Consider the following 27,446-nt stretch of genomic DNA (forward strand, 5'->3'; position numbering starts at 1 on the left):
TGGGGAGCTCGCCTTGACTGGTGGTTCTTTGAAGCAACATGGATGCAGTGTTGCAGTGACATTTTCTCAAACAATTTTGCCAATATACAAAGCAACTCGAACAACATTGAAATTGCATGCAACATCCAATCCTGTCATACATCACGGTTTCACCAAATATTTGTTTCCAACTGTTTTGTTGTTGTAACAGCATTAATAATGACAAAATGATGTCTGTAGGCTAATTTAGCTATCTAGCCCAAGTGGAATTATCAGCACTGTTTATCAGTTGATTGAAGTGCACACCTTCTCTGATTGAAGTGCACACACTGTCGACCAAGGCCTTAGAGTGGTGACACACCATCCGTCCACACACCAGGTCCATAGGTGACTCCTTACACTGTCACTCTCAGGGCTGGACATCCTAACATCCCTGGCAGTGTAATCGACGCCTCTTGAGGACAGTGTAGTTGAGAGGATTCCGCCCTTGCCACGAAATGATGACCCAGTTAAGACGCGGGTCTTATCCGCATGCGCCAGTAATCCACTGTGGAGAGGTGACTGTCTGAAGCAGTGGTGCCGTCCCATGGATGATGCATCATCTGATAAACAGGCAGACAAGTGCACAGTTAAGATCCTATAAAATCTTTTATTCCATTTTCTCTGTTTTAGTTTTTCTAGGTTAACGTTCTTCCCAGTTTTTTTTTTTAACCAGTTTTCACACTCAAACTATGTATTTTTTAGAAAAACAACTAAATTGTTCTATTAAGTCCACAACTATGCTTAAACCACATCAGCAGACCAATTTTGAGCCCTGGGAAAATAAATGTTTGTGTATAGTTACCCTTTTAATGCAAGTGTGCACCAGCAAGAAACCGTTGTTTCTGTAGTGTCATGTGATTGCAGAGTTTGAAAAACAAATGGCCACTGGATTGATGAGAAAAATTCATGATATAATTCTGCCAAGCAGGCATAGACTACTTTGTAGTTACCATTTTAATTAAGGTTTTTGGTAGAGCCTGACAAATATGGGATTTTTGGGTCCGATTGCCGATTATATCTGAAGCTATATTGTAGAATGAAAAACACACTTTTAACACATTATGCTCCAAGGGGTTAACAAATACTCATGCAGGGAAATGCTTTCTGCTCTCGTTTTAGTTACACACATTGTTTTTAGCTAGCTAAATTAGAATCTTATCTCATCATGAACACAATCACATGGTCCAAATGATAGATCTGCACCAACTGTCTTGCAGATTGCATATCTCGGAAAACAAATGAAATAAGCCCACTAACATAATAGGCCCAGACAGTAATGGTGTCTTTGTATCAAGCGCGTGTGTTCATTTTGGCACCAGTCCAGTGTTTGCACATAGCACTGGCTAGATGGAGACTAACTACATTCCTATACCGCCTTATGCGGTGGGCTCTGATTGTACAAGTATACAATGTACAGATTCACTATGTGAAGGGTTCGGCGAATGTGGTTGCCAATGCTCTATCACGGGTTTAGTAACTGAGGATTGTAACTGTTGGGTTTTGTTATTGCAAACTGTAAGTTTGCAGGTTTTGGGGTGGGCGTGTTAGGTTCCCCAGTTTCTGTGTTGTGGGTTTGTTTGTATGTATTTCAGGAAATGGCTTCCTGGATTCCTCAAGCAGCTGATTGGTCGGCCCCATTGCAGAGTGGAGCTGACCCTGTCCTCTCGTCAGGGGATACAGCTGTCTGCAATTACATAGTCTTTCGCCATCTGTATAAAAGCCAGTGTTGCGTTGCTCAGAGAGGGAGCTTATTAGTATGTCCTGTGTTGGTTGTTGCGCACAGTTTTTCTTGTAAAGTATTTTGTAGCCGGTCCTGCTGAGTTATGTTTTTATCATAAGGACTGTGTTTTGATTATTGAAATTGTTAACATTAAGTTAGTATTATTCTCTTTTTGTTCCCAGGGGGGAAGGGGAAGGCACCTTGGGAGTGTTTAGGCAAGAGGCCTGCTGGCATACATATACCTTTAGTATATACTCGTCTATGCACCCTAGGTAAGACCTGGGCGGACCATCCCCTGTATTTTGGTTAGTGCGCCAGGTGGTGCTAGTTAGGTATGTTGTAGGTAGGAGAGTTTAGAGTTAAGAGTCCTAACTTCTACTTTCTTTGCTTTGGTTCTGTCCATACCTCTTTTCCCCAAATTTCTGTGTGAAGGAATAAATTCCCTGTTAACGGTAAAATTCTCTGTCATCCTTACCCGTAACTACAGTCACATACCTCTTTCACTCCACGGGGAGTTGAGTGTAGCAGGGCATTGCGTTCCCTAACACTGATATTCACTTTGGTATTATTGTGTGTAGCTACGTTTTGGTTGCTAACTAGCCATCCAGCCCAGAGAAAGCATTGCATTTTGTAGTTGACTTGTGCTGCAACAGATTTCCACAATGATTTTCACATGTTGCTACCAACCTTGTATAATGACAAAATGAACAATTTCATCACAAATATTGTTTACTAAGTAAGAACGTGATGAGGACAGGGCTGCTTGCTTGGTGATGTGTCGATTATTTACTTATTCAAATGCATGGTTGTTGTCTGTCATGCCTACTCTCTTCAATGTTGTGACTTAGGGCTGAATGATGTGCTCGTAGAGCACCCTCTTAAGGCAACCTTTGGAAAAATACAAATAAATGACCGCAACTGAGCAGATGTATTTGTTCACTCTACGTATATAGATGGGCATTCCTGTGCCGTTTCAGAAAGTTGCAGGAAAATACAAAACATTTAAATCGACACATTGTGTGATATCTTAAGCCTCAAGCACTGAGATGCAGTGCCTTAGACCGCTGCGCCAGTCGGGAGCCCCCAGTGCTTTCTCTTTATATGCAGTAGGCTTGGGCGATAAACTGTATACTGGAGTATTTCGGAATAACCACTGCATGATTTTCAAATAAATTATATCCATCCCAGAGCTCCAGCTATGCATTTGTCAGTGGCGCAAAGTACTTAAGTAAAAATACTTTAAAGTACTACTTAAGTAGGGTTTTTGGGGGATATCTTGACTATTTATATTTTTGACAACTTATATGCTTCTAAAGAAAATGATGTACTTTTTACTCCACACATTTTCCTTAACACCCAAAATGCTTTGCAGGACAGGAAAATGTGTCATTCACACACGTTTCAAAATAAAATCCACTGTTATCCCTACTGCCACTGATCTGGGGGACCCACTAAACACAAATGCTTAGTTTGTAAAGATGCCTGAGTGTAGGTGTGGCCCTTGCTATCTGTAAATTTAGAAAATAAATGGTGCCATCTGGTGTGCTTAATATAAGGAAATTGAAATGATTTATCTTTTACTTTTGATATTTTAGCAATTACATATACTTTTGATACTTATGTATATTTAAAACAATACTTTTACTCAAGTAGTATTTTACTGAGTGACTCACTTTTTTGTGAGCTTAATAGAAAATTACTATCTTTACTTTTACTCAAGCATGAAAATTGGGTACTATTTCCACCACTGGCATTTGGTTCGCTAACTAAGTTGCTAGATATCAAGCTTCTAGGTTACAACGGAGACATCCAATCCCCCCCTGGATCAAGAGCCCTGTTGCCCTAAAATAGTTTTGTGCATAATTTTTTTTAAATTATTATTTAAATTATTTTATATGATTTTGAAAATCATACTGTTGGCATTTTGAAATACGCTGGGAAACAGTATATCACCCAAGCCTAGTCTGGCCATGACCAGATTCAAACCCTTTGAGCCCCCCCTTCCGTCCACCATATGGCGGAACCAATCAACGTCCTCAGATAATCAACGAGTGGCACCTGTACTGGGCGCTGAAGTCAAATTATAACAATGGCTGCTCTTGAGGGGGTTGGTGTTGATGCTGCTATAGGAGCAGTTAATGCAAACAAGTTTCTATTGGACAAATTCAAATAAGCCCCCCCCCCCTGTTTTGTTCCATTTGGTTCTTAAATGGTTTACCTAATGAATACGCCCCGGGTCTAGTGAGGGGGACCACAAAAACAAGACCCCTTCTTCATGTCCAACATACAGGATGCAGTAAAGGAGGGAGAGGTTGAGGTTATACACTGTAGCTCTGTTCTACAAGGCCTATGGTCAAAGCCATTATGCCTACAGTACCTGTCTACTGACCTTGCAAGTCTTTTTGCCCTTGGTTGGCACAGTCTTACCTGGTTCTGGAATGGGAAGGGAAAGAATATCACTCTTGACTTGGAACACCTCAACTTCTTTTAAGTCAATTTTGAAGAGCCTGGGTCCAAACATGACTGAGCAAGCAGCAGACAGGATTAGCAAGTCCATTGGTGTACTCAATGACTTGATGGAAACCAGATGTTGAGTTGGAGGCATTCATTTTTCACCTCGTCTGCTCAGGGATTTGAACCAGAGACCTTTTGGTTAAAGGGTCAACACTCTTAACCGTTAGGCTACCTGCTGTCCATCATGCTGCTTGACCGACCAGGGACATTTTAGCTTTTGTGGAGGTTGTCAGGGAGGCAGAGCTGTTCAAAACCAAACCTGGCAGAGTTCACAGCATTTCCTGGTTTTAAAAGAAACATTCTCTCAAAAGTGAAGTACAGTGAGTTGTGGGGGTGGATGAGGTCCAACTTGGAGTGGAGAAATGCTCCCGTTGTGATTTGAAACAGCTTTAGGCGCCAGGCTAGCTTGGGATGTGGTTGGCTTAGTCTGACAGTCAAACCCTGTCAGGGTTAGGCTCAATCAACTGTTGTCACTAAACATTTATTGTTCTATTTGTATTTATCAGTACAACTTTTTATCTGCTTTTATCTGTAGAACTTCCCATGTATCATTGTTCTACTGTAAAAATATAACTTTTATTTTAGCTTCTTGATGAATTAATAATTGGAAAAAAATCCATAATGTTAACAATTGAAATTAAACACCACTGACTTACTTTTCTTATTCAGTTGCATTTGGACATGTAACAAATATACAGATAGTAATAGTGTAATTTCTGAGCAGTCATTCTTTCATGTCCCTCACAGACCTAGAGGTGATTAACCCAGCAAGACATAGAGATATTGTCCTGTTACATGATGGCAAATCAGCTGGCTAGGTTTCTTCTTGAATTTGCTTGCTTCAGGATAGGGTTAAGAATGAAGTGAAAATGACCACAAACCATATTTAAGAAGTTACAAACGGGGGGGGGGGGTTCTGACTCTTGATCAGCACTCCTACTTTAAGACGCTTTAGGAATATGGATCTAGAAGATGAACTGGTAATGGTTTTATTCAGTGACAATGTTTATTTATCCTCTTTGGAAAGCTATATTTGGAGACTGGCTCTCCCCTGGTTGAAATAAAATAAGATCCAACATAAGTCTATAAAAGAAAGTACAACAATATCCATATTTATGGACTTGCAAACCAAAGTAATCATACTGTCTGTAACATTGTAACGTTAGAATAAGGCATATAGCTAGCTAAGGTTAGTTGAGAAGGTCTGTTTACTTGGCTAGCAACGTGGCCCTTAGTTCTGCACTGCCTGTCGTCAAGCTTTCCAATTCTGAGGTGACCTGCTATTTGCAGCTTATCTACTGTTCCGTGGTCTGTCACATTCTATGATTCTTAGCCCCCCCCCTCTGTGAGTCCTGTGATCAGGCTCCATGACTGGACGTGTAGGCTATTCCTCTGTGTCATGTTAGCTGGCACCAACATGCAGGCCGGGAGTGAGGTGGTAATCATTCACAGAGTTGGACATGGTTCCGTACTCTTTCTTCCAGAGTGTGAGTCTGCTAAACATAGCACTTTGTAGCACACCACGGAGAGGGCGACTCGATCACACCTCCTGTACAACAGAGGCTTATTCATCAACAATGGTGGGATCAGTGTTTCACGCTAACAACTGCTTAGCGAAGAAGGCAAGGGAGGCGTCAGGAGCCCTAATGCCACACTCCCCACCTCCGAGAACACCGTCCAAGTGCCTGAACTAAAACAAATAGGGCACTAGGAAACATGCTGTTGATTTTGAGTTTCCATGAAGATTAAAGAGGATTTTGAGTCGTAAACTGTTTCCCAGTAGGGGGGGGGGAGTTGTACAGTGCCTTCAGAAGGTATTGGTACGACTTGACTTATTCCACGTTTTGTGTTACAGCCTGAATTCAAAATGGAATTCCATTTTTTTTCTCTAAACCATCAACACGCAATACACCATAATGATGACGTGAAAACCATGTTTTTGAAAATGTTTGCAAATGAAATGCAGAAATATATCTTACCTAAGTATTCACAGCCCTGAGTTAATACTTTGTAGAAGCACCTTTGGCAGCGATTATAGCCGTGAGTCTTTCTGGGTAAGTCTCTAAGCGCTTTCCACACCTTGATTGTGCAACATTTGCCCATTTTATATTATTTTCAAAATTCTTCAAGCTCTGTCAAATATGTTGTTGATCATTCAACTTATTATGTGACTTGTTGAGCACATTTTTACTCCGGATCTTATTTAGGCTTGCAATAACAGTGGTTGACAGTGGTTGAATACTTATTCACACGCTTTTCATTTTTAATTATGTTGTAAAAATGTCAAACATTTCCTCTTTGACATTGAGCTATTGTGTGTAAACCAGTGAAATTTAAAAATGTATCTATTTTAAATCCAGGCTGCAACGCAAAATCAAGGGTGTGAATACTTTCTGAAGGCATTGTAGATCAGCGGGTGTGTGATTGAGTTTGCCAGATAAGCAGTTGTTCATGAAAACGTTGCTTGCTGAAGGGCTAATTGAGCACCTACACTCTCTAATTGCCTTTTTGACATGTGGTGCCAGTGGAATTCCTAAAGGCGCGAGGATCCAGTCACATACCTATCCCCTTGTTGAGACAGTCCTTTATAACAATTCACTTTTTTGTCTGTCGTTGCAAAGATTTGGTGATTGGTAATCCCAACAATTAGAATTAGTGTAGGCTTCGGAGAGCCTTATTAAGAATGTAGCCTAATTTCCTGGGCCTTAGCGTTTGAAATTTCTGCAATGCCACAACTGAAAAACCACAAGCCGCGCCACTAAAACTAAATGCAGCTTGTATTGCAGTGTTCAGCTTTGTCTGGTTTTGCCTGGATGCTGGTTGAAAGTTCTTTAGTTGTTGCTAAATGAAGTTTGTCGTCTGAATAAACAGCATGATCATTACACAGATGCACCTTGTGCAGGGGACAATAAAACGCCACTAAAATGTGCAGTTCTGTCACAACACAATTCCACAGATGTCTCAAGTTCTGAGGGAGCGTGCAATTGGCATGCTGACTGCAGGAATGTCCACCAGAGATGTTGCTAGAGAATGTAATTCTCTTTTATCTACCACTTCCAGTGTTCTGTTAGGGAGTTTGGCAGTACGTCCAACCGGCCCCACAACCTCAGACAACGTATAACCACGCCAGCCCAAGATCTCCAAATCCTGCATCTTCACCTGCGGGATCGTCTGAGATCAGACAGCTAATGAACAGTCAACAGCCTGATAAACTCTATGAGAAGGGGAGAGAGTGCATTTGGAAAGTATTCAGACCCTTTGACATTTTTCACATTTGGTAAACTTGCAGCCTTATTCCTAAAATGGAATAAAAATATGCGTCTTCCCTAATCAACACAATACCCCATAATGACAAAGCGAAAACAGGTTTTTAGAATATATGTACAGTACCAATCAAAAGTTTGAACACTTCATGCCAGGGTTTAAATGTATTTTTACTATTTTCTGCATTGTAGAATGATGGTGAAGACCAACTATGGAATCATGTGGTAACGAAAAAAAGTTTTAAAAACAAATATATTTGAGATTCTTCAAAGTAGCCACCTTTTGCCTTGACAGCTTTGCACACTCTTGGCATTCTCTCAATCAGCTTCAAGAGGTAGTCAACTGGAATGCATTTCAATTAACTTGTAACAAGGCACACTAATTTGTGGATTGGTAAAAGACCAAGTCCATATTATGGCAAGAACAGCTCAAATAAGCAAAGAGAAATGATAGTTCATCATTATTTTAAGACATGAAGGTCAGTCAATCTGGAAAATGTCAAGAACTTTGCAAAAACCATCAAGCGCTATGAGAACTAGCTCTCAGGACCTCCACAGGAAAGGAAACTCAGAGTTACCTCTGCTGCAGAGGATATTTTCATTAGTTACCAGCCCGAGAAATTGCATCCCAAGTAAATGCTTCAGAGTTCAAGTAACAGACACATCAACTGTTCAGAGGAGACTGCGTGTTGAATTAGAGACTTGCTTGGGCTAAGAAACACAAGTATATGGACATTAGACCGGTGGAAATCTGTCTTTTGTCCTGATGTAACCAAAAATCTCAAATTTGGACTCAAACTGCTATATTGACATATGTTTTCAGACCCTTTGCTATGAGACTGGAAATTGAGCTCAGATGCATCCTGTTTCCATTGATCATCCTTGATGTTTCTACAATATGATTGGAGTCAACCTTTTTGTAAATGTAAATGAATTGGTCATGATTTGGATAGGCAGACCTGTCTATGTAAGGTCCCACAATTGACAGTGCATGTCAGAGCAAAAACCAAGCCAGGAGATCGAAGGAATTGTCCGTAGCACTCGGGAGGGATTGCATCAAGGCACAGAAGGGTACCAAATCATTTCTGCAGCATTGAAGGTCCCGAAGAACACATGGGCCTCCTCCATTCTTAAATGTAAGAAGTTTGGAACCACCAAGACTCTTCATGGAGCTGGTCGCTCGGCCAAACTCAACAATCAGGGGAGAAGGGCCTTGATCAGGGAGGCAACATGGCTCCAGTTCCTCTGTGGAGCTGGTTGTCCTTCTGGAAGTTTCTCCCATCTCTGCAGCACTCCACCGATCCGGCCTTTATGGTAGTGGCCAGACGGAAGCCACTCCTTCAGTAAAAGGCACATGACAGCCGCTCAGAGTTTTTCAAAGGGCACCTAAAGGACTCTCAGACCATGAAACAAGATTCTCTGGTCTGATGAAGCCAAGATTGCATTATTTGGCCGGAATGCCAAGCGTCACGTCTGTAGGAAACCCGGCAGTATCCCTACGGTGAAGCGTGGTGGCAGCATCATGCTGTGGGGATGTTTTTCACCGGCAGGGACTGGGAGACTAGTCAGGCTCGAGAGAAAGATGAACGGAGCAAAGTACAGAGCGATCCTTGATGAAAACCTGCTCGGGACCTCCAACTGGAGCGAAGGTTTACCTTCCAACAGGACAACGACTCTAAGCACACAGCCATGACAACTCAGTAGTGGCTTCGGGACAAGTCTATAAATGTCCTTGAGTGGCCCAGCTAGAGCCTGAACTTGAACTTGATCAAAAAAACTCAAAAGAAACTCTCCAAATACAGGTGTACCAGGTTTGTAGCGTCATACCCAAGAAGACTCTAGGCTGTTTTCGCTGCCAAAGGTGTTTCAACAAAATGCTGAGTAAAGGGTCTGAGTACTTGTGTAAATGTGCTATTTTGATTTTGTGTGTGTATGCCACACACACAGTTGAAGTTTACATACACCTTAGCCAAATACATTTAAACTGCTGACATTTTAATCCTAGTAAAAATTCCCTGTTTTAGGTCAGTTAGGATCACATCTTTATTTTAAGAATGTGAAATGTCAGAATAATAGAGATTTATTTCAGCTTTTATTTCATCACATTCCAATTGGGTCAGAAGTTTACATGCACTCAATTAGTATTTGGTAGCATTGCCTATAAATTTGTTTAACCTGGTTCAAATATTTTGGGTAGCCTTCCACAAGCTTCCCACAATAAATTGGGTGAATTTCGGCCCATTCCTCCTAACAGAGCTGGTGTAACTGAGTCAGGTTTGTAGGCCTCCTTGCACGCACATGCTTTTTCAAATCTGCCCACAAATGTTCTATGTGATTTAGGTGAGGGCTTTGTGATGGCCACTCCAATACCTTGACTTTGTTGCCCTTAAGCCAATTTGCCACAACTTTGGAAGTATGCTTGGGGTCATTGTCCATCTCGAAGACCCATTTGCAACCAAGCTTTACACTGGTGTTTAACACTTGTATGATTTGTGAATTATAATGAGTATTTCTGTTCATGAATTTGGCACGCTGCTATTTCACTGGGTCTTGTCAAATCAATCCCGTTAACGGGATTGGCGCGTGAAGGGATCACTAAGGTTTTAACTTCCTGACTGCTATCTTGAGATTTTGCTGAAATATATCCACATAATATTCCTTCCACCTCGCCAACATCCAGTGAAATTGCAGGACGCCAAATTCAAACAAATCTCATAATTAAAATTCAAACATACAAGTATTGTACATCATTTTAAAGATCAACTTCATGTTAATCCAGCCACAGTCTGATTTCAAAAGGCTTTATGGCAAAAGCACACCGTGCGATTATATTAGGTCATGCCTAGCCACAGAGAACCATACAGCCATTTTCCAAGGAAGGAGAGATGTCACAAAAGACAGAAATAGCGTTAAAATGAATCACTAACCTTTGATCTTCACTGGATGGCACTCCCAAGATTCCATGTTAGACAAAAGTGTGTTTTGTTCGATGAAGTTAATCTTTATGTCCAAAAATCTCATTTGAAATTGGTGCGTTATGTTCAGAAATGCATTGTCTCAAACAAACATCCGGTGAAAGTGCGGAGAGCCACATCAAATTACAGAAATACTCATCATAAACATATGATTAAAGATCAACTTCTCCTTAACTTCTCTAGGATAGGGGGCAGCATTTGGAATTTTGGATGAAAAGCACGCCCAAATTCAACTGCCTGCTACTCATCCCCAGAAGATTAGATATGCATATTATTAGTAGATTTGGATAGAAAACACTCTGAAGTTTCTAAAACTGTTTGAATCATGTCTGAGTATAACAGAACTTATGTAGAAGGCGAAACCCAGAGGACAAACCATTCAGCTTTTTCTTTTTGAGGTCACTCTTTTCAATGGGTTTTCATTGGGAATCCAGATTTCTAAGGGACTTGCTTGCAGTTCCTACCTCTTCCACTGGATGTCACCAGTCGTTAGAAATTGGTTGAGGTTTTTCCTTTGTGTAATGAAGTAGCCCTTTTCAAAACAAGGGTCACTTCATGTGTACTGTTTGATAGAGGCGCATGTCCAGAGAGGTAGCGTCAGTTTGTTTTCTTCCTGTATTGAACACGGATCAGCCCATCTTCAATTTTATTGATTATTTACTTTAAAAAATACTTAAAGTTGTATAACAAAAGTAGTTCTGAAATGTTTTGGCAAAGTTTACAGGTAACGTTTGAGATATTTTGTAGTCACGTTGCGCACGTTGGAACCGGTGTTTTTCTGGATCAAACGCACCAAATAAATGGACGGAATTAATCGAACAGAAGGACCATTTGTGATGTTTATGGGACATATTGGGGTGCCAACAGAAGAAGCTCGTCAAAGGTAAGGCATGATTTATATTTTTATTTCTGCATTTTGTGTCGCACCTGCAGGGTTGAAATGTGTTTTCTCTATTTTGTTTACGGAGGTGCTATCCTCATAATAGCATCGTTTGCTTTTGCCGAAAATCCTTTTTGAAATCTGACATGTTGGCTGGATTCACAACACATGTAGCTTTAATTTGGTATCTTACATGTGTGATTTCATGAAAGTTAGATTTTTATGGGAATTTATTTGAATTTGGTGCACTGCATTTTCTCTGGCTTTTGGCCAAGTGGGATGCTACCTTCCCATATATATATTTTTTTTTATGACGTGACTCTCCGCCAATAATTTAAAATTAATTTAAAATCCACCAATCCTCTAAATCGAATTATTGGCAGAGAATCACGTCATTGAATTTGTGTATATATACACACACACACACAGTGGGGCAAAAACATATTTAGTCAGCCACCAATTGTGCAAGTTCTCCCACTTAAAAAGATGAGGCCTGTAATTTTCATCATAGTTATACTTCAACTATGACAGACAAAATTAGAAAAAAATCTAGAAAATCACATTGTAGGATTTTTAATGAATTATTTGCAAATTATGGTGGAAAATAAGTATTTGGTCACCTACAAACAAGCAAGATTTCTGGCTCTCACAGACCTGTAACTTCTTCTTTAAGAGGCTCCTCTGTCCTCCACTCGTTACCTGTATTAATGGCACCTATTTGAACTTGTTATCAGTATAAAAGACACCTGTCCACAACCTCAAACAGTCACACTCCAAACTCCACTATGGCCAAAACCAAAGAGCTGTCAAAGGACACCAGAAACCAAATTGTAGACCTGCACCAGGCTGGGAAGACTGAATCTGCAATAGGTAAGCAGCTTGGTTTGAAGAAATCAACTGTGGGAGCAATTATTAGGAAATGGAAGACATACAAGACCACTGATAATCTCCCTCGATCTGGGGCTCCATGCAAGATCTCACCCCGTGGGGTCAAAATGATCACAAGAACGGTGAGCAAAAGTCCTAGAACCACACGGGGGGACCTAGTGAATGACCTGCAGAGAGTTGGGACCAAAGTAACAAAGCCTACCATCAGCAAGGGCATTGAAGATGAAACAATGATCCCAAACACACCGCCCGGGCAACGAAGGAGTGGCTTCATAAGAAGCATTTCAAGGTCCTGGAGTGGCCTAGCCAGTCTCCAGATCTCAACCACATAGAAAATCTTTGGAGGGAGTTGAAAGTCTGTGTTGCCCAGCAACAGCCCCAAAACATCACTGCTCTAGAGATCTGCATGGAGGAATGGGCCAAAATACCAGCAACAGTGTGTGAAAACCTTGTGAAGACTTACAGAAAACGTTTGACCACTGTCATTGCCAACAAAGGGTATATAACAAAGTATTGAGAAACTTTTTGTTATTGACCAAATACTTATTTTCCACCATAATTTGCAAATTAATTCATTAAAAATGTGATTTTCTGGGGTTTTTTTTCCTCATTATGTGAGTCATAGTTGAAGTGTACCTATGATGAAAATTACAGGCCTCTCTCATTTTTTAAGTGGGAGCACTTGCACAATTGGTGGCTGACTAAATAATTAGTTGCCTCATTGTGTGTGTGTGTTACTATAGGCCTACCGTATGCGACATGAGTCTCACTAGTATTGAATAACTTGGTGTAGGTCTTTATTTAAAAAAAAACATGTTTAAGTTAGGAATATGATTTGAAGCAATAGCCTACCAGTGTGTGATCAACTATTTCAGTACCGTTTGGTGCTGCTCTGAGACAAGCATGGGGACTGGTCTTGATAAAGTCAATGATATTTTTATTTTCCCTCAGTCTCTGATTGGTTGGTTGGACTTAAATTAGGGTCTGGAAATGTTAAGATTATTTTGCTCTTACTTTAGTACTGTAGCCTACTCCTGACCGGTCACGTTGTACAGTGCCATTATGGGCTATTAGCAGGACAAGGCAGTTAATCAGCAGTAACTTAGTGGATGGGGCCTTCTTAGTGGTTCAGTGGTCTAAGACACTGCATTGCAAACTGCGTTGCTACAGATGCCGGTTTGATACCCGTGCCGGCCGCAACCGGGAGACCCATGAGGCGACGGTGGGTTTTTGGTTTCTCTCCCTCTAAAATCAGAAATAAATAATTCTAAATGACAAACTGGCTTTATTTACAAATTTAGGAATTGTCCCACCCCATTTTCAAGAATTATCTTTTCTCCCCTACTTTAGGTTATTTGAAAACGAAATCTCAAAATATAATTATTTTTAAGCAAAGTGATTATTATTTAATTAATTTAGAATTATATAAAAGCCCCTTAGATATTCTCACAGATCAGATTTGCCCTAATGAAAAATGCCCCTTGGATTTAGAGGATTGGAGGATTCTAAATTAATATCTAAGGGGCATTTTCTGTTAGGGCAAATCTGATCTGTGAGAAAATCTTAGGGGCTTTTATATAATAACGAATGAATGAATGAATTAAATAATAATCACTTTGTTAAAAAAGATATATACACTGCTCAAAAAAATAAAGGGAACACAAAAATAACACATCCTAGATCTGAATGAATGAAATATTCTTATTATTATTTCTTTACATAGTTGAATGTGCTGACAACAAAATCACACACAAATTATCAATGGAAATCAAATTTATCAACCCATGGAGGTCTGGATTTGTGGAAAACCACACTACAGGCTGATCCAACATTGATGTAATGTCCTTAAAACAAGTCAAAATGAGGCTCAGTAGTGTGTGTGGGCCTCCACGTGCCTGTATGACCTCTACAATGCCTGGGCATGCTCCTGATGGGGTGGCGGATGGTCTCCTGGGGGATCTCCTCCCAGACCTGGACTAAAGCATCCACCAACTCCTGGACAGTCTGTGGTGCAACGTGGCGTGGTGGATGGAGCGAGACATGATGTGCTCAATTGGATTCAGGTCTGGGGAACGGGCGGGCCACTCCATAGCATCAATGCCTTCCTCTTGCAGGAACTGCTGACACACTCCAGCCACATGATGTCTAGCATTGTCTTGCATTAGGAGGAACCCAGGGCCAACCAACATATGGTCTCACAAGGGGTCTGAGGATTTCATCTCGGTACCTAATGGCAGTCAGGCTACCTCTGGCGAGCACATGGAGGGCTGTGCGCCCCTCCAAAGAAATGCCACCCCACACCATGACTAACCCACTGCCAAACCGGTCATGCTGGAGGATGTTGCAGGCAGCAGAACGTTCTCCACGGCATCTCCAGACTCTGTCACGTCTTTCACGTGCTCAGTGTGAAACTGCTTTCATCTGTGAAGAGCACAGGGTGCCAGTTGCGAATTTGCCATTCTTGGTGTTCTCTGGCAAATGAAAAACGTCCTGCACGGTGTTGGGCTTGTAAGCACAACCCCTACCTGTGGACGTCGGGCTCTCATACCACCCTCATGGAGTCTGTTTCTGACCGTTTGAACAGACACATGCACATTTGTGGCCTGCTGGAGGTCATTTTGTAGGGCTCTGGCAGTGTTCCTCCTGCTCCTCCTTGCACAAAGGTGGAGGTAGCGGTCCTGCTGCTGGGTTGTTGCCCTCCTACGGCCTCCTCCACGTCTCCTGATGTACTGGCCTGTCTCCTGGTAGCGCCTCCATGCTCTGGACACTACGCTGACAGACACAGCAAACCTTCTTGCCACAGCTCGCATTGATGTGCTATCCTGGATGAGCTGCACTACCTGAGCCACTTGTGTGGGTTGTAGACTCCGTCTCATGCTACCACTAGAGTGAAAGCACTGCCAGCATTCAACAGTTACCAAAACATCATCCAGGAAGCATAGGAACTGAGAAGTGGTCTGTGGTTATCACCTCCAGAACCACTCCTTTATTGGGGGTGTCTTGCTAATTGCCTATAATTTCCACCTGTTGTCTATTCCATTTGCACAACAGCATGTGAAATGTATTGTCAATCAGTGTTGCTTCCTAAGTGGACAGTGTGATTGACTTGGAGTTACATTGTGTTGTTTAAGTGTTCCCTTTATTTTTTTGAGCAGTGTGTTTTGGAGATTTCGTTTTCAAATAACCTAAAGTGAGTGGGGAAAAAGGCCGTTCTTGAACATGGGGTGAGGCATTCTTACTCATTTGTAAATAAAGTCAGTTTGTTATTTAGTTGTTTTGTTTCTGTTTTTAGAGGGAGAGAAACCAAAAGCCCACTATTTGCCTCATGGGTCTCCTGGTCGCGGCAGGCACAGGTATCGTACCAGTATCTGTAGCAACTCAGTTTGCACCGCAGTATCTTAGACCGCTGCGTCACTCGGGAGGCCCCATCCACAACGTTTTTAATGCTGATCAATTGCCTTCCACAAAGTATCAAAATACAGGGAGGTGTTGGCAAGAGTCTATTGTCCTGCTGATAGCCCATAATGGGCTATTATTATACATGGTGTCCAGGTCTATTTTGATCCAAATCCACGAATGAGTCACTCAACTTTATGTAGGTGCCGAGGCTATATCCCTGCGCCGTCAACTTGATGTATTTAGCCGACATATATATCTTAAGAATATAATTGAACATTTTAGTTTCTCTTAGAATAAAAACCTTAGTGTAACAGTTTTTTTTAGTAAGTAATACTGACAAGTAGAAATACCATTTATTTTTTATTTTTCAGGGTGTGCGCATGCGGGACAGAGGAATTGCAATTCCTACACTTGTTCTAAATACAATTACCTTCATCCTCATCATTCAGTTAATTGAAATTCAATTTTGAAGTCATGCACAATTATCAGTTTCTTTTTGGTTTATGTCATCCATTCAATCATTGTCAGTTAGACACTTGCCCCTTCGGACCCAAAAGCATAATCAGTGCTCTAACTCCACCTTGCGCTGGTCTGGAGCAATGAAGCAGTGACGCAAGGTACCGTACTAAACCACAAATGACCTAAGTCGCGCAGCATAATCTCAATCTTTAGTTGAGCAACCACTGTAGTAGGTGCCAGGTGCACCGGTTTGAGCCATTAACTGCTATGCTTCTGGGGGTTGCCTCTGTAGTAGTAACAACTTTATCATAATCCCACAGTTCTTAAAGTACTAACAGTACTAAGCAGGTTTTGGTAGGACTTGTAGTTTTGAAACCATAATGTACCTGGAGGGTAGTATACAATATTCTGCGTTGTTTAGAAAATGCCATCAAAGTGGGTCAGAGTTTAACGGGTTAAATCCGATGGAACATGATTGCTAGTCATTTTTTAGGAGCAAAGCAGTCAGAATTCCCATAATGGCCCTCTGATTAAATGAGTAGCTTTTGTAGGGAACCTGATTGGCAACCATAAGGTTGGAGATTTGTTCTCTGTGTGGGCACTGTGATGGAGATGAGGCAACATTCTGACTGGGCTTTAAAGTCTTGGAGGATGCCCTTAGCCCTCCATCTGTGTGCGTCAGCTAGTCCCTGTGTGCTGTCACTCCATCTGTGAAGAAAAATAGAGCCGTAGTCAAGCGCTTTGCTTTTTCCAAATGTTTTGTATGTGAAGTGGTTGAAAAATGTACAGTGCCTTGCGAAAGTATTCGGCCCCCTTGAACTTTTGCCACATTTCAGGCTTCAAACATAAAGATATAAAACTGTATTTTTTTTTGAAGAATCAACAAGTGGGACACAATCATGAAGTGGAACGACATTTATTGGATATTTCAAACTTTTTTAACAAATCAAAAACTGAAAAATTGGGCGTGCAAAATTATTCAGCCCCCTTAAATTAATACTTTGTAGCGCCACCTTTTGCTGCGATTACAGCTGTAAGTTGCTTGGGGTATGTCTCTATCAGTTTTGCACATCGAGAGACTGAATTTTTTCCCATTCCTCCTTGCAAAACAGCTCGAGCTCAGTGAGGTTGGATGGAGAGCATTTGTGAATAGCAGTTTTCAGTTCTTTCCACAGATTCTCAATTGGATTCAGGTCTGGACTTTGACTTGGCCATTCTAACACCTGGATATGTTTATTTTTGAACCATTCCATTGTAGATTTTGCTTTATGTTTTGGATCATTGTCTTGTTGGAAGACAAATCTCCATCCCAGTCTCAGGTCTTTTGCAGACTCCAGGTTTTCTTCCAGAATGGTCCTGTATTTGGCTCCATCCATCTTCCCATCAATTTTAACCATCTTCCCTGTCCCTGCTGAACAAAAGCAGGCCCAAACCATGATGCTGCCACCACCATGTTTGACAGTGGGGATGGTGTGTTCAGGGTGTTGCTTTTACGCCAAACATAACGTTTTGCATTGTTGCCAAAAAGTTCAGAAGACCAGAGCACCTTCTTCCACATGTTTGGTGTGTCTCCCAGGTGGCTTGTGGCAAACTTTAAATGACACTTTTTATGGATATCTTTAAGAAATGGCTTTCTTCTTGCCACTCTTCCATAAAGGCCAGATTTGTGCAATATATGACTGATTGTTGTCCTATGGACAGAGTCTCCCACTTCAGCTGTAGATCTCTGCAGTTCATCCAGAGTGATCATGGGCCTCTTGGCTGCATCTCTGATCAGTCTTCTCCTTGTATGAGCTGAAAGTTTAGAGGGATGGCCAGTTCTTGGTAGATTTGCAGTGGTCTGATACTCCTTCCATTTCAATATAATCGCTTGCACAGTGCTCCTTGGGATGTTTAAAGCTTGGGAAATCTTTTTGTATCCAAATCCGGCTTTAAACTTCTTCACAACAGTATCTCGGACCTGCCTGGTGTGTTCCTTGTTCTTCATGATGCTCTCTGCGCTTTTAACGGACCTCTGAGACTATCACAGTGCAGGTGCATTTATACAGAGACTTGATTACACACAGGTGGATTGTATTTATCATCATTAGTCATTTAGGTCAACATTGGGTCATTCAGAGATTCTCACTGAACTTCTGGCGAGAGTTTGCTGCACTGAAAGTAAAGGTGGCTGATTAATTTTGCACGCCCAATTTTTCAGTTTTTGATTTATTAAAAAAATTTGAAATATCCAATAAATGTCATTCCGCTTCATGATTGTGTCCCACTTGTTGTTGATTCTTCACAAAAAAATACAGTTTTATATCTTTGTTTGAATCCTGAAATGTGGCAAAAGGTCGCAAAGTTCAAGGGGGCCGATACTTTCGCAAGGCACTGTATATGCCTTAATTTATAAAAAAGTATAGACTCTTAGCTTTCATTTGACACAATGTGACATGCTCCTATAAACTTCATGTTGGTGCACATGGGTCATTTTTAGATCACATTTTGCATAATGATCCGGTTGGTACATAAACCCATGTAGTGTTTACATTTGAAGATGTTGTGTTTTTGTACATTTACCAAAATAATCCTGGAGTTTGTAATCAATATGGATTTTCAGGGTGAGTGTGTCTTGAATCACGTGCACAGCTAGTTACAGGTGACACGTGGTTGTATGTAAGACCCCCACAGAAGCCCCACAGAGGTTATGGCAGCATGCTCACGGCTCGACATTCAGGGCTGCTCACCGTGCCAGTGGAGGTTTGGGAATCCCTCTGGGCCAGTCAATCATCCACATCAGTGGTCTGCTTGGGCCAGTGGGGGAAAACATATTATCACAATGCTATTTTTAATCTGGACTATATAATTAAAAAAATATTTTTAAAAATTCCCAAAGCTGTTCGTTTTATATAGATTATTTATCACATGCACACCCTACTTTGAGCGGAATAATCTGTCAGGCAGCAAGAGCGCGCAGCTCTCAACTGGTTGTTGCATGACAGAGCTCACAGAATGAAGAATGACAGCGGTAGGTAGGAAATACATTTAAACGTATCTACCAGTAAATGCTTAGACAACAATCGGTATTCTAAAAGTTTAGTCTGAAGTCATCATGCGCCGTTTGAATTAGAGGTCGACCGTTTATGATTTTTTTTCTACATCGATACTGATTTATTGGAGGACCAAAAAATCCAATACTGATTTTAATCTGCCAAATTTTTAAAATGTATTTGTAATAATGACTATTACTACAATACTGAATGAACACTTATTTTAACTTAATATAATAAATCAATTTAGCCTCTAATAAATAATGAAACATGTTCAATTTGGTTTAAATAATGCAAAGAGAAGAAAGTAAAAATGGAATATGTACCATGTAAGAAAGCTAATGTTTAGGTTCCTTGCTCAGAACATGAGAACATATGAAATCTGGTGGTTCCTTTTAACATGAGTCTTCAATATTCCCAGGTAAGAAGTTTTAGGTTGTAGTTATTATAGGACTATTTTTCTCTCTACCATTTGTATTTCATTAACCTTTGACTATTGGATGTTCTTATAGGCACTTTAGCATTGCCAGTGTAACAGTATAGCTTCCGTCCCTCTCCTCGCCCCTACCTGGGCTCGAACCAGGAACACATTGACAACAGCCAGCCTCAAAGCAGACAACAGCCAGCCTCAAAGCAGCGTTACCCATCTCTCCACAAAAGCCGCGGCCCTTGCAGAGCAGGGGGAACAACTACTCAGAGCGAGTGACGTTTGAAACGCTATTAGCGCTCAGCCCGCTAACTAGCTAGCCATTTCACATTGGTTACACCAGCCTAATCTCGGGAGTCGATAGCGAAGAGCTGCTGGCAAAACGCACGAAAGTGCTGTTTGAATGAATGCTTACGAGCCTGCTGCTGCCTACCACCGCTCAGTTAGACTGCTCTATCAAATCATAGACTTAGTTTATAACATAATAACACACAGAAATACGAGCCTTAGGTCATTAATATGGTCGAATCCGGAAACTATCATCTCGAAAACAAGACGTTTATTCTTTCAGTGAAATACGGAACTGTTACGTATTTTATCTAACGGGTGGTATCTAAGTCTCTAAATATCCCGGTTACATTGCACAACCTTCAACGTTATTTCATAATTACGTAAAAGTCTGAGCCAGGCAGCCCAAACTGTTGCATTTACACTGACTCTGCGTGCAGCGAACGCAAGAGAAGTGACACAATTTCACCTGGTTAACATTGCCTGCTTACCTGTGTTTCTTTTAGCTAAATTATGCAGGTTTAAAAATATTTACTTCTGTGTATTTAATTTTAAGAAAGACATGAATGTTTATGGTTAGGTACACATTGGAGCAACGATATGCACCACATCGATTATATGCAACGCTGGACACGCTAGATAACTACACATGGTAGATGATATTACTAGTTTAACTAGTAATTATGATTGATTGTTTTTTAGAAGAGAAGTTTAATGCTAGCTAGCAACTTACCTTGGCTTACTGCTAGGCAGGCTCCTCGTGGAGTGCAATGTAATCATGTGGTTAGAACGTTGGACTAGTTAACTGTAAGGTTGCAAGATGGAATCCCCCTAGCTGACAAGGTAAAATTACGTCGTTCTGCCCCTGAACGAGGCAGTTAACACATCATTCCTTTCCCGTCATTGAAAATAAGAATGTGTTCTTAACTGACTTGCCTAGTTTAATAAAGGTGTAAAAAAGAAATCGGCCAAATCGGTGTCCAGAAATACCGATTTCCGATTGTTATGAAATCGGCCATTCCAATTTAATCGGTCGACCTCTAGTTTGAATTAAACTTTTTATAGGCTTTCCCTGTAAACCTTAACAATTTTAAATGTTAACTGCAAAGTAGGCCTACCTGGTGGAGTGATACCATGTGGATTTGTATCAATTTGTTTTGCAACCTGTCGTCACACTTAGCCTACGCTGTACATTGTACAGAAAACGCTGCTCGCCAAACAAAATTTTCTCTTGGTAAGTGCACAAATTAATTAGAGGGCAACTTTTTTCAGACCTCATAAGTGGTCCAATGTGGTGTAAGTATTGTTGTGGACTTAGAACATCAAATGTGTATTTTTTAAATATTTTGTATGTATGGATGTAAACAAAAGTGTGAGTGAACTTGAAAAAAACAAACTCTGGAACCTGGAAAATCAAATCCGGAAAAATTGAATTTAGCAAAAATAAAACTGACTTTATAGGGCCCTAACAATAACACCCTTTTTTAAATCGTTTGAGGGGGGAAAATAAAACATTTGCACCATCAATGTAAAAAAAGATGCATTGAAATGATGCGTGTGTCACCAGCTTTCTTGGGCCAGTATTTTCATTCTGACCAGTAGCATTGTTGGCACAGGCCCAGTGTGCCACTGGCAAATTTACCTGGATGTCAAGCCCTGATGTGTTGTTGCTTTCCAACCATACTCGTGTGACGTCACTCCCTATCTACACTGCCCCACTTTTCCTAAAGCCAATTGGCTGCATGATCATGATGCGTGGCTTTATTTTAGACTCCAGAGAAAGGGAGAGAAAGAGACGTTCTTTCTGCTTGCCTTTAAGATGCAGACTGACTCAACATCCTCATCCTGTAAGAAAAAAACTTTCCCTCAAACCTTCTGGACGATAATAAAACTGGACAACTTATCAGAATATTTTCAAATCGCTTAGCAAGGCTTCCAGCATATGTGAGGTCTGGTCCAGTCCAGCAGCCCCCTTCGGTTGCTGCTCACAGACCCTAGAGTGCGGACTGACTTTATCGGGACAGCAGGTTTATAGCATCATGGCACAGACTGATTTAGAGTTGTTTGAGTTGCTTTCCGTGCTGGAGCATTCAGACCCTAGTCACTCCGACTCAACATTCTCCTCAGCAGCAGAATAAGTAGCGTCAGTGGAGCGGGCACACCTTGTGAGAGAGCGGAACAAACGACAAAATGCAGCAGAGAGCCAACTCTGCGTAAGTGGGGCACCTAGCCAGCCAGCTCTCCTTTTACTCTCCTAACAGGCTGGTAGGACAGGATATATAGGATTTGCATATTCTCTTTGTCTCTCTCTGTTTATTAATCTCTCCCAGACAGTTGGGTTTTTGGAATTACCCATACCTTAACATATATTTTTGTAATGCTTTGCTTTTGTTTGGAGCTGTGTTTGGGTGAGTTATTGCTTTGATTCTAGTTTACATTCATATATTTGTTGATTGAGTCCACATTAATTGGATTCATTGATATAGATTAAAAAGCTGGTGTGTGTGTGCATATAATGGTGTAGAAATGTGTCCCCAATGTTTTCCTCCTGTAGTTACAACTAGATGCTCCTCTAGAATTTTTGTAGGCCAGTGTCAATAAATATTAGGACAAGCTTCATTATATCCAATTTAGGGCTATGTGGAATATACATTTTAAATATGGACTGTTTGGCTAAACATTGTTAGTGACAGAGGACAGTCCTATCCGTGCAGAGAAGACACGATGAGCTCCATTTCCCCTCTGACAGCTGGCAGCTCTGCCGAGGCATATTGCTAATGTAAAGTGGTGGTGCAGTTTCATTATTTGTTGACGTTGATGAGCAGTGACTGGACGACTTCGGAGATGTTTTTGCATGGCGGAGGGAGGGGAAAAACAGCAGAGGCAAATGCACAAGGGAGAACTAGTGAGCGAGAGAATAAGACTCAGTCCTCATTCAAGCAACAACAAGCCAAGTGCCCTCTAAGCCTTAGAGACGTAGCCCTTGCAAATCGAGAGGTCTCAGTCCCGCGCTCTCCCTCCATCCCTGCTCGCCAGCCGTCCAGGTCTAACCAGAGGTCACGTCCTGAATACTCAAACAACACCGAAGCATTTTTGCTTCATCTCAGGAGGAGCCTGGGGGGGGGGGCAGTACATGGTATATAGGCTTTTGCCTTGTGTTCAAACCATTTCTGAGTCAAAGTTGTCGCTGTGGTGAAAAGCTCATTTCTAAACCTGTTGCTTCTAATTGGCAATTTTTACATACTGAAAATACCATTCAGTGTGTAGAGAAATCTGTAGAGAAATCACACACAAAATCAGGTAGCCTAAATGCTACAATGTTTCTAGGGCTGACCACATTTAGTCGTTTGGTCGATAGGCTGTTGGTGGACCAAGATTTCTTTATTTGGGCACTTGCAATTTTAGTGTTTTTATGGTGCACAAGACACCTGTGGACTAATCCATTGCGAAACTGCACAGTTATCGCTCTTAAGATGTGAGACTTAATATTGTGTATCTTATCTACAAATAATGGTGAAACTCTAATAAATCCTCCCCCAAGAAAATGTATAACAAATGCGCTTTTTCCAGTGTTGGTTACGGTCACAGTCCGCGGTTCTGAAACGTAATCTTCAGTGTGCCGTAGAATTGGTGCCTTTCCCCATGTTGCTGTGTGCATAATAGCAAAGTTAACCAGCATATTGGGATTGAGAACAATGCGGCGGAGGCAGCAGCAGCAAAGGTGAGGAACCAGCCCTTAATATATGCCATTTAGCAGACGCTTTTATCCAAAGCGACTTACAGTCATGTGTGCATACATTCTACGTATGGGTGGTCCCGGGGATCGAACCCACTACCCTGGCGTTACAAATGCCATGCTCTACCAACTGAGCTACAGAAGGACCACATCCTAATTGTCTAAGAAAATTGAGGAGACATGAAACATCAACTTAAGCTATTGATTGTAGACCTAATTAACTATTACATTTGCCTGGCTTTAAATTATCCATATACAGTATCAGTCAAAAGTTTGGACACCTACTCATTGAATTATTTTATTTTTTTCTACATATAGACTATTATTCTATAGAATAATAGTGTAGACATCAAAACTATAAAATGTAGTAACCAAAACAGTATTAAATAAATATATTTGAGATTCTTCAAAGTAGCCACCCTTTGCCTTGATGACAGCTTTGCACACACTTGGCATTCTCTCAACCAGCTTCATGGGGAATGCTTTTCCAACAGTCTTGAAGGATTTCCCACATATGCTGAACACTTGTTGGCTGGTTTTCCTTCTTTCTGCTGTCCAACTCTTCCCAAACCATCTCAAATGGGTTGTGGTCAGGTGATTTGTGGAGGACCGGTCATCTGATGCAGCACTCCATCACTCTCTCCTTGGTCAAATAGCCCTTAAACAGCCTAGAGGTGTGTTTTGGGTCATTGTCGTGTTGAAAAACAAATAGTCCCAGTAAGCACAAACCAGATTGGATGGCAATTAGCTGCAGAATGCTGTGGTAGCCATGCTGGTTAAGTGTGCCTGGAATTCTAAACATCACTGACCGTGTCACCAGTAAAGCACCATCACACCACCTCTTCCATGCTTCACGGTGGGAACCACACATGTGGAGATCATCCGTTCACATACTCTGCGTCTCACAAAGACACGGTGGTTGTACATTTGGACTCATCAGACCAAAGGACAGATTTCCACTGGTCTAGTGTCCATTGCTTGTGTTTACTGGCCCAAGCAAGTATCTTCTTCTTATTGGTGTCCTTTAGTGATTTCTTTGCAGCAATTTGACCATGAAGCCCTGATTTGTACTCCTCTGAACAGTTGATGTTGATGTCTGTTACTTGAACTCTGAAGCATTTATTTGGACTGCAATCTGAGGTGCAGTTAACTCTGAATAACTCCTGTGGTGGTCCTCATGAGAAACAATTTCATCATAGCGCTTGGTTTTGTGACTGCACTTGAAGAAACTTTCTTGAAATTTCCAGATTGACTGACCTTCATGTCTTAAAGTAATGATGGACTGTCATTTTCTTTGCTTATTTGAGCTGTCCTTGCCATTGTTTATTATTAAAAGCATTAAGAAGGAAATGCATGTTATAAATTGACTTAACTTTGCACATCTGTAAATTAAAATGACAGGTGATTACCTCAAGAAGCTGGTTGAGAGAATGACAAGAGTATGCAAAGCTGTCATCAAGGCAAAGGGTGGCTACTTTGAAGAATCTCAAATGTAAAATGTTGTGATTTGCTTAATTTTTTTTGGTTACTACATGATTCCATTTGTGTTTTTACGTGGTTTTAAAGTCTTCAATTTTATTCTTCAATATAGAAAATAGTACAAATAAAGAAAAACCCTTGCATGAGTAGGTGTCAACTTTTTGTGTGTGTACAGAACATTAAGAACACCTTCCTAATATAGATTTGCACCCCACTATTTGCCCTCAGAACTGCCTTTATTTGTCGTGGCAAGGACTACAAGGTGTCGAAAGCGTTCACAGGGATGCTGGCCGATGTTGACACCAATGCTTCCCACAGTTGTCAAGTAGGCTTGATGTCCTTTGCATCAAGAATAGTCTACTACCCAAATGGGAAACTGCTGAACGCGAAACTCAGCATTGCAGTTTTTGACACACACAAGCCGGTATGCCTGGCGGCACCTATCATACCCCGTTAAAAGGCACTTAAATCCTGTCTTGCCCATTAACCCTGATTCATCTCCTGATTGAAAAATGGAGGCCCTCTTCTCTCATGTTGTTGTAGTGATTGTGTCTTGGTTGCCTTCTGTCATGGGGTGAATTTTGGTCCATTCTTCCTGACAGAGCTGGTGTAACTGAGTCAGGTTTGTAGGCCTCCTTTCTCACAAACGCTTTTTCACTTCTGCCCACAAATTTTCTATAGGATTGAGGTCAGGGCTTTGTGATGGCCACTCCAATACCTTGGCTTTGTTGTCCATTAGCCATTTTGCCACAACTTTGGAAGCATGCTTGGGGTCATTGTCCATTTGGAAGACCCATTTGCAACCAAGCTTTAACTTCCTGACTGATGTCTTGAGATGTTGCTTCAATATTTCCACTTAATTTTCCATTCCTTGTGATGCCATCTATTTTTTGAAGTGCACCAGTCCCCCCCTCCAGCAAAGCACCCCCACAACATGATGCTGCCACCCCCGTGCTTCACTGTTGAGATGGTGTTCTTCGGCTTGCAAGCATCCCCTTTTCCTCCAAACATAACGATGGTCATTATGGCCAAACAGTTCTATTTTTGTTTCATCAGACCAGAGGACATTTCTCCAAAAAGTACAATCATTGTCCCCATGTGCAGTTGCAAACCGTAGTCTGGCTTTTTTTGGCAGTTTTTGAGCAGTGGCTTCTTCCTTGCTGAGCGGCCTGTCAGGTTATGTTGATATAGGACACGTTTTACTGTGGATATAGATACTTTATCTGTTTCCTCCAGTATCTTCATAAGGTCCTTTGCTGTTGTTCTGGGATTGATTTGCACTTTTTGCACCAAAGTACATTCATCTCTTGGAGACAGAACACGTCTCCTTCCTGAGTGGTATGACTGCTGCGTAGTCCCATGGTGTTTATACTTGCGTACTATTGTTTGTGCAGATGAACGTGGTACCTTCAGGCGGTTGTAAATTGCTCCCAAGGATGAACCAGGCATGTGGAGGTCTACAGTTTTATTTTTTTATATATATATTTTTTTATAAATCTGAGGTCTTGCCGGATTTCTTTTGATTTTCCCATGAAGTCGAGCAAAGAGGCACTGAGTTTGAAGTTAGGCCTTGAAATACATCCACATGTACACCTCCAATTGACTCAAATTATGTAAATTGGGTCAATTAGCCTATCAGAAGCTTCTAAAGCCACAACATATTTTTTTTTGAATTTTCCAAGATGTTTTAAAGGCGCAGTCAACTTAGTGTATATAAACTTCTGACCCACTGGAATTGTGTTACAGTGAAATAATCATTGTCATGCACAAGTGGATGTCCTAACTGACTTGCCAAAACCATAGTTTGTTTACAAGAAATTCGTGGAGTGGTTGAAAAACAAGTTTTAATGACTTGACTTCAACTTTGTGTGTATATCTATCTCTATCGTTTTTCAACCACTCCACAAATTTCTTAACAAACTATGGTTTTAGCAAGTTGTTTAGGACATCAATTTACAACATAATATAGATATAGTGCGATTGCTGTAGCCTATGTTTACCAATTTAGTTCCATGTTGAAGCAATGCAATTAGAACAATGTTAACTGCAAACACAAAATATTTAGCTAATATGGTGCAGGCTATTTAACAAACTAGTCCATAAACAGACTAAAATTTAATTTTTAGTTGATGACAGCACACTACATTAAAGACCGTAAATACACAACTTGAAGCAACCACGTATTTAGCCATGGAGCACATTCTGATTGGCCAGTGAGGGGCTTCAGACACACCCACAGCTTGTTTATTCAACAAAACCCAGCTCTTTCACGCTACTCCACCCATAATTCCGGTTGTGAAAATGGCACATATTTTGGACACCCCCGATCCTGTAACGCTACTACCAGGGCTAAGATTTAACATTG

The 27,446-nt window shown here is 41.1% G+C and overlaps 1 protein-coding gene across 3 annotated transcripts in view; it reads left to right on the forward strand.

The window, feature by feature from the left end:
• Positions 1-27,446, forward strand: part of rasa1a (RAS p21 protein activator (GTPase activating protein) 1a) — a 56,101-nt gene that overhangs the window by 6,083 nt on the left and 22,572 nt on the right. Inside the window, exon 1 of one of the 3 annotated variants that reach the window (XM_046350043.1) lies at positions 21,803-22,079. The exons of the other annotated variants lie outside the window; for them this stretch is intronic. Within the exon in view, the coding sequence (XP_046205999.1) occupies positions 22,057-22,079 (23 nt within the window). The 5' untranslated portion in view covers positions 21,803-22,056. Of the gene's footprint in view, positions 1-21,802; positions 22,080-27,446 lie in introns of those variants that run through there. 3 annotated transcript variants of the gene reach the window in all.

Source organism: Oncorhynchus gorbuscha, linkage group LG05, assembly GCF_021184085.1.
Source record: "Oncorhynchus gorbuscha isolate QuinsamMale2020 ecotype Even-year linkage group LG05, OgorEven_v1.0, whole genome shotgun sequence".
NCBI lineage: Eukaryota > Metazoa > Chordata > Actinopteri > Salmoniformes > Salmonidae > Oncorhynchus > Oncorhynchus gorbuscha.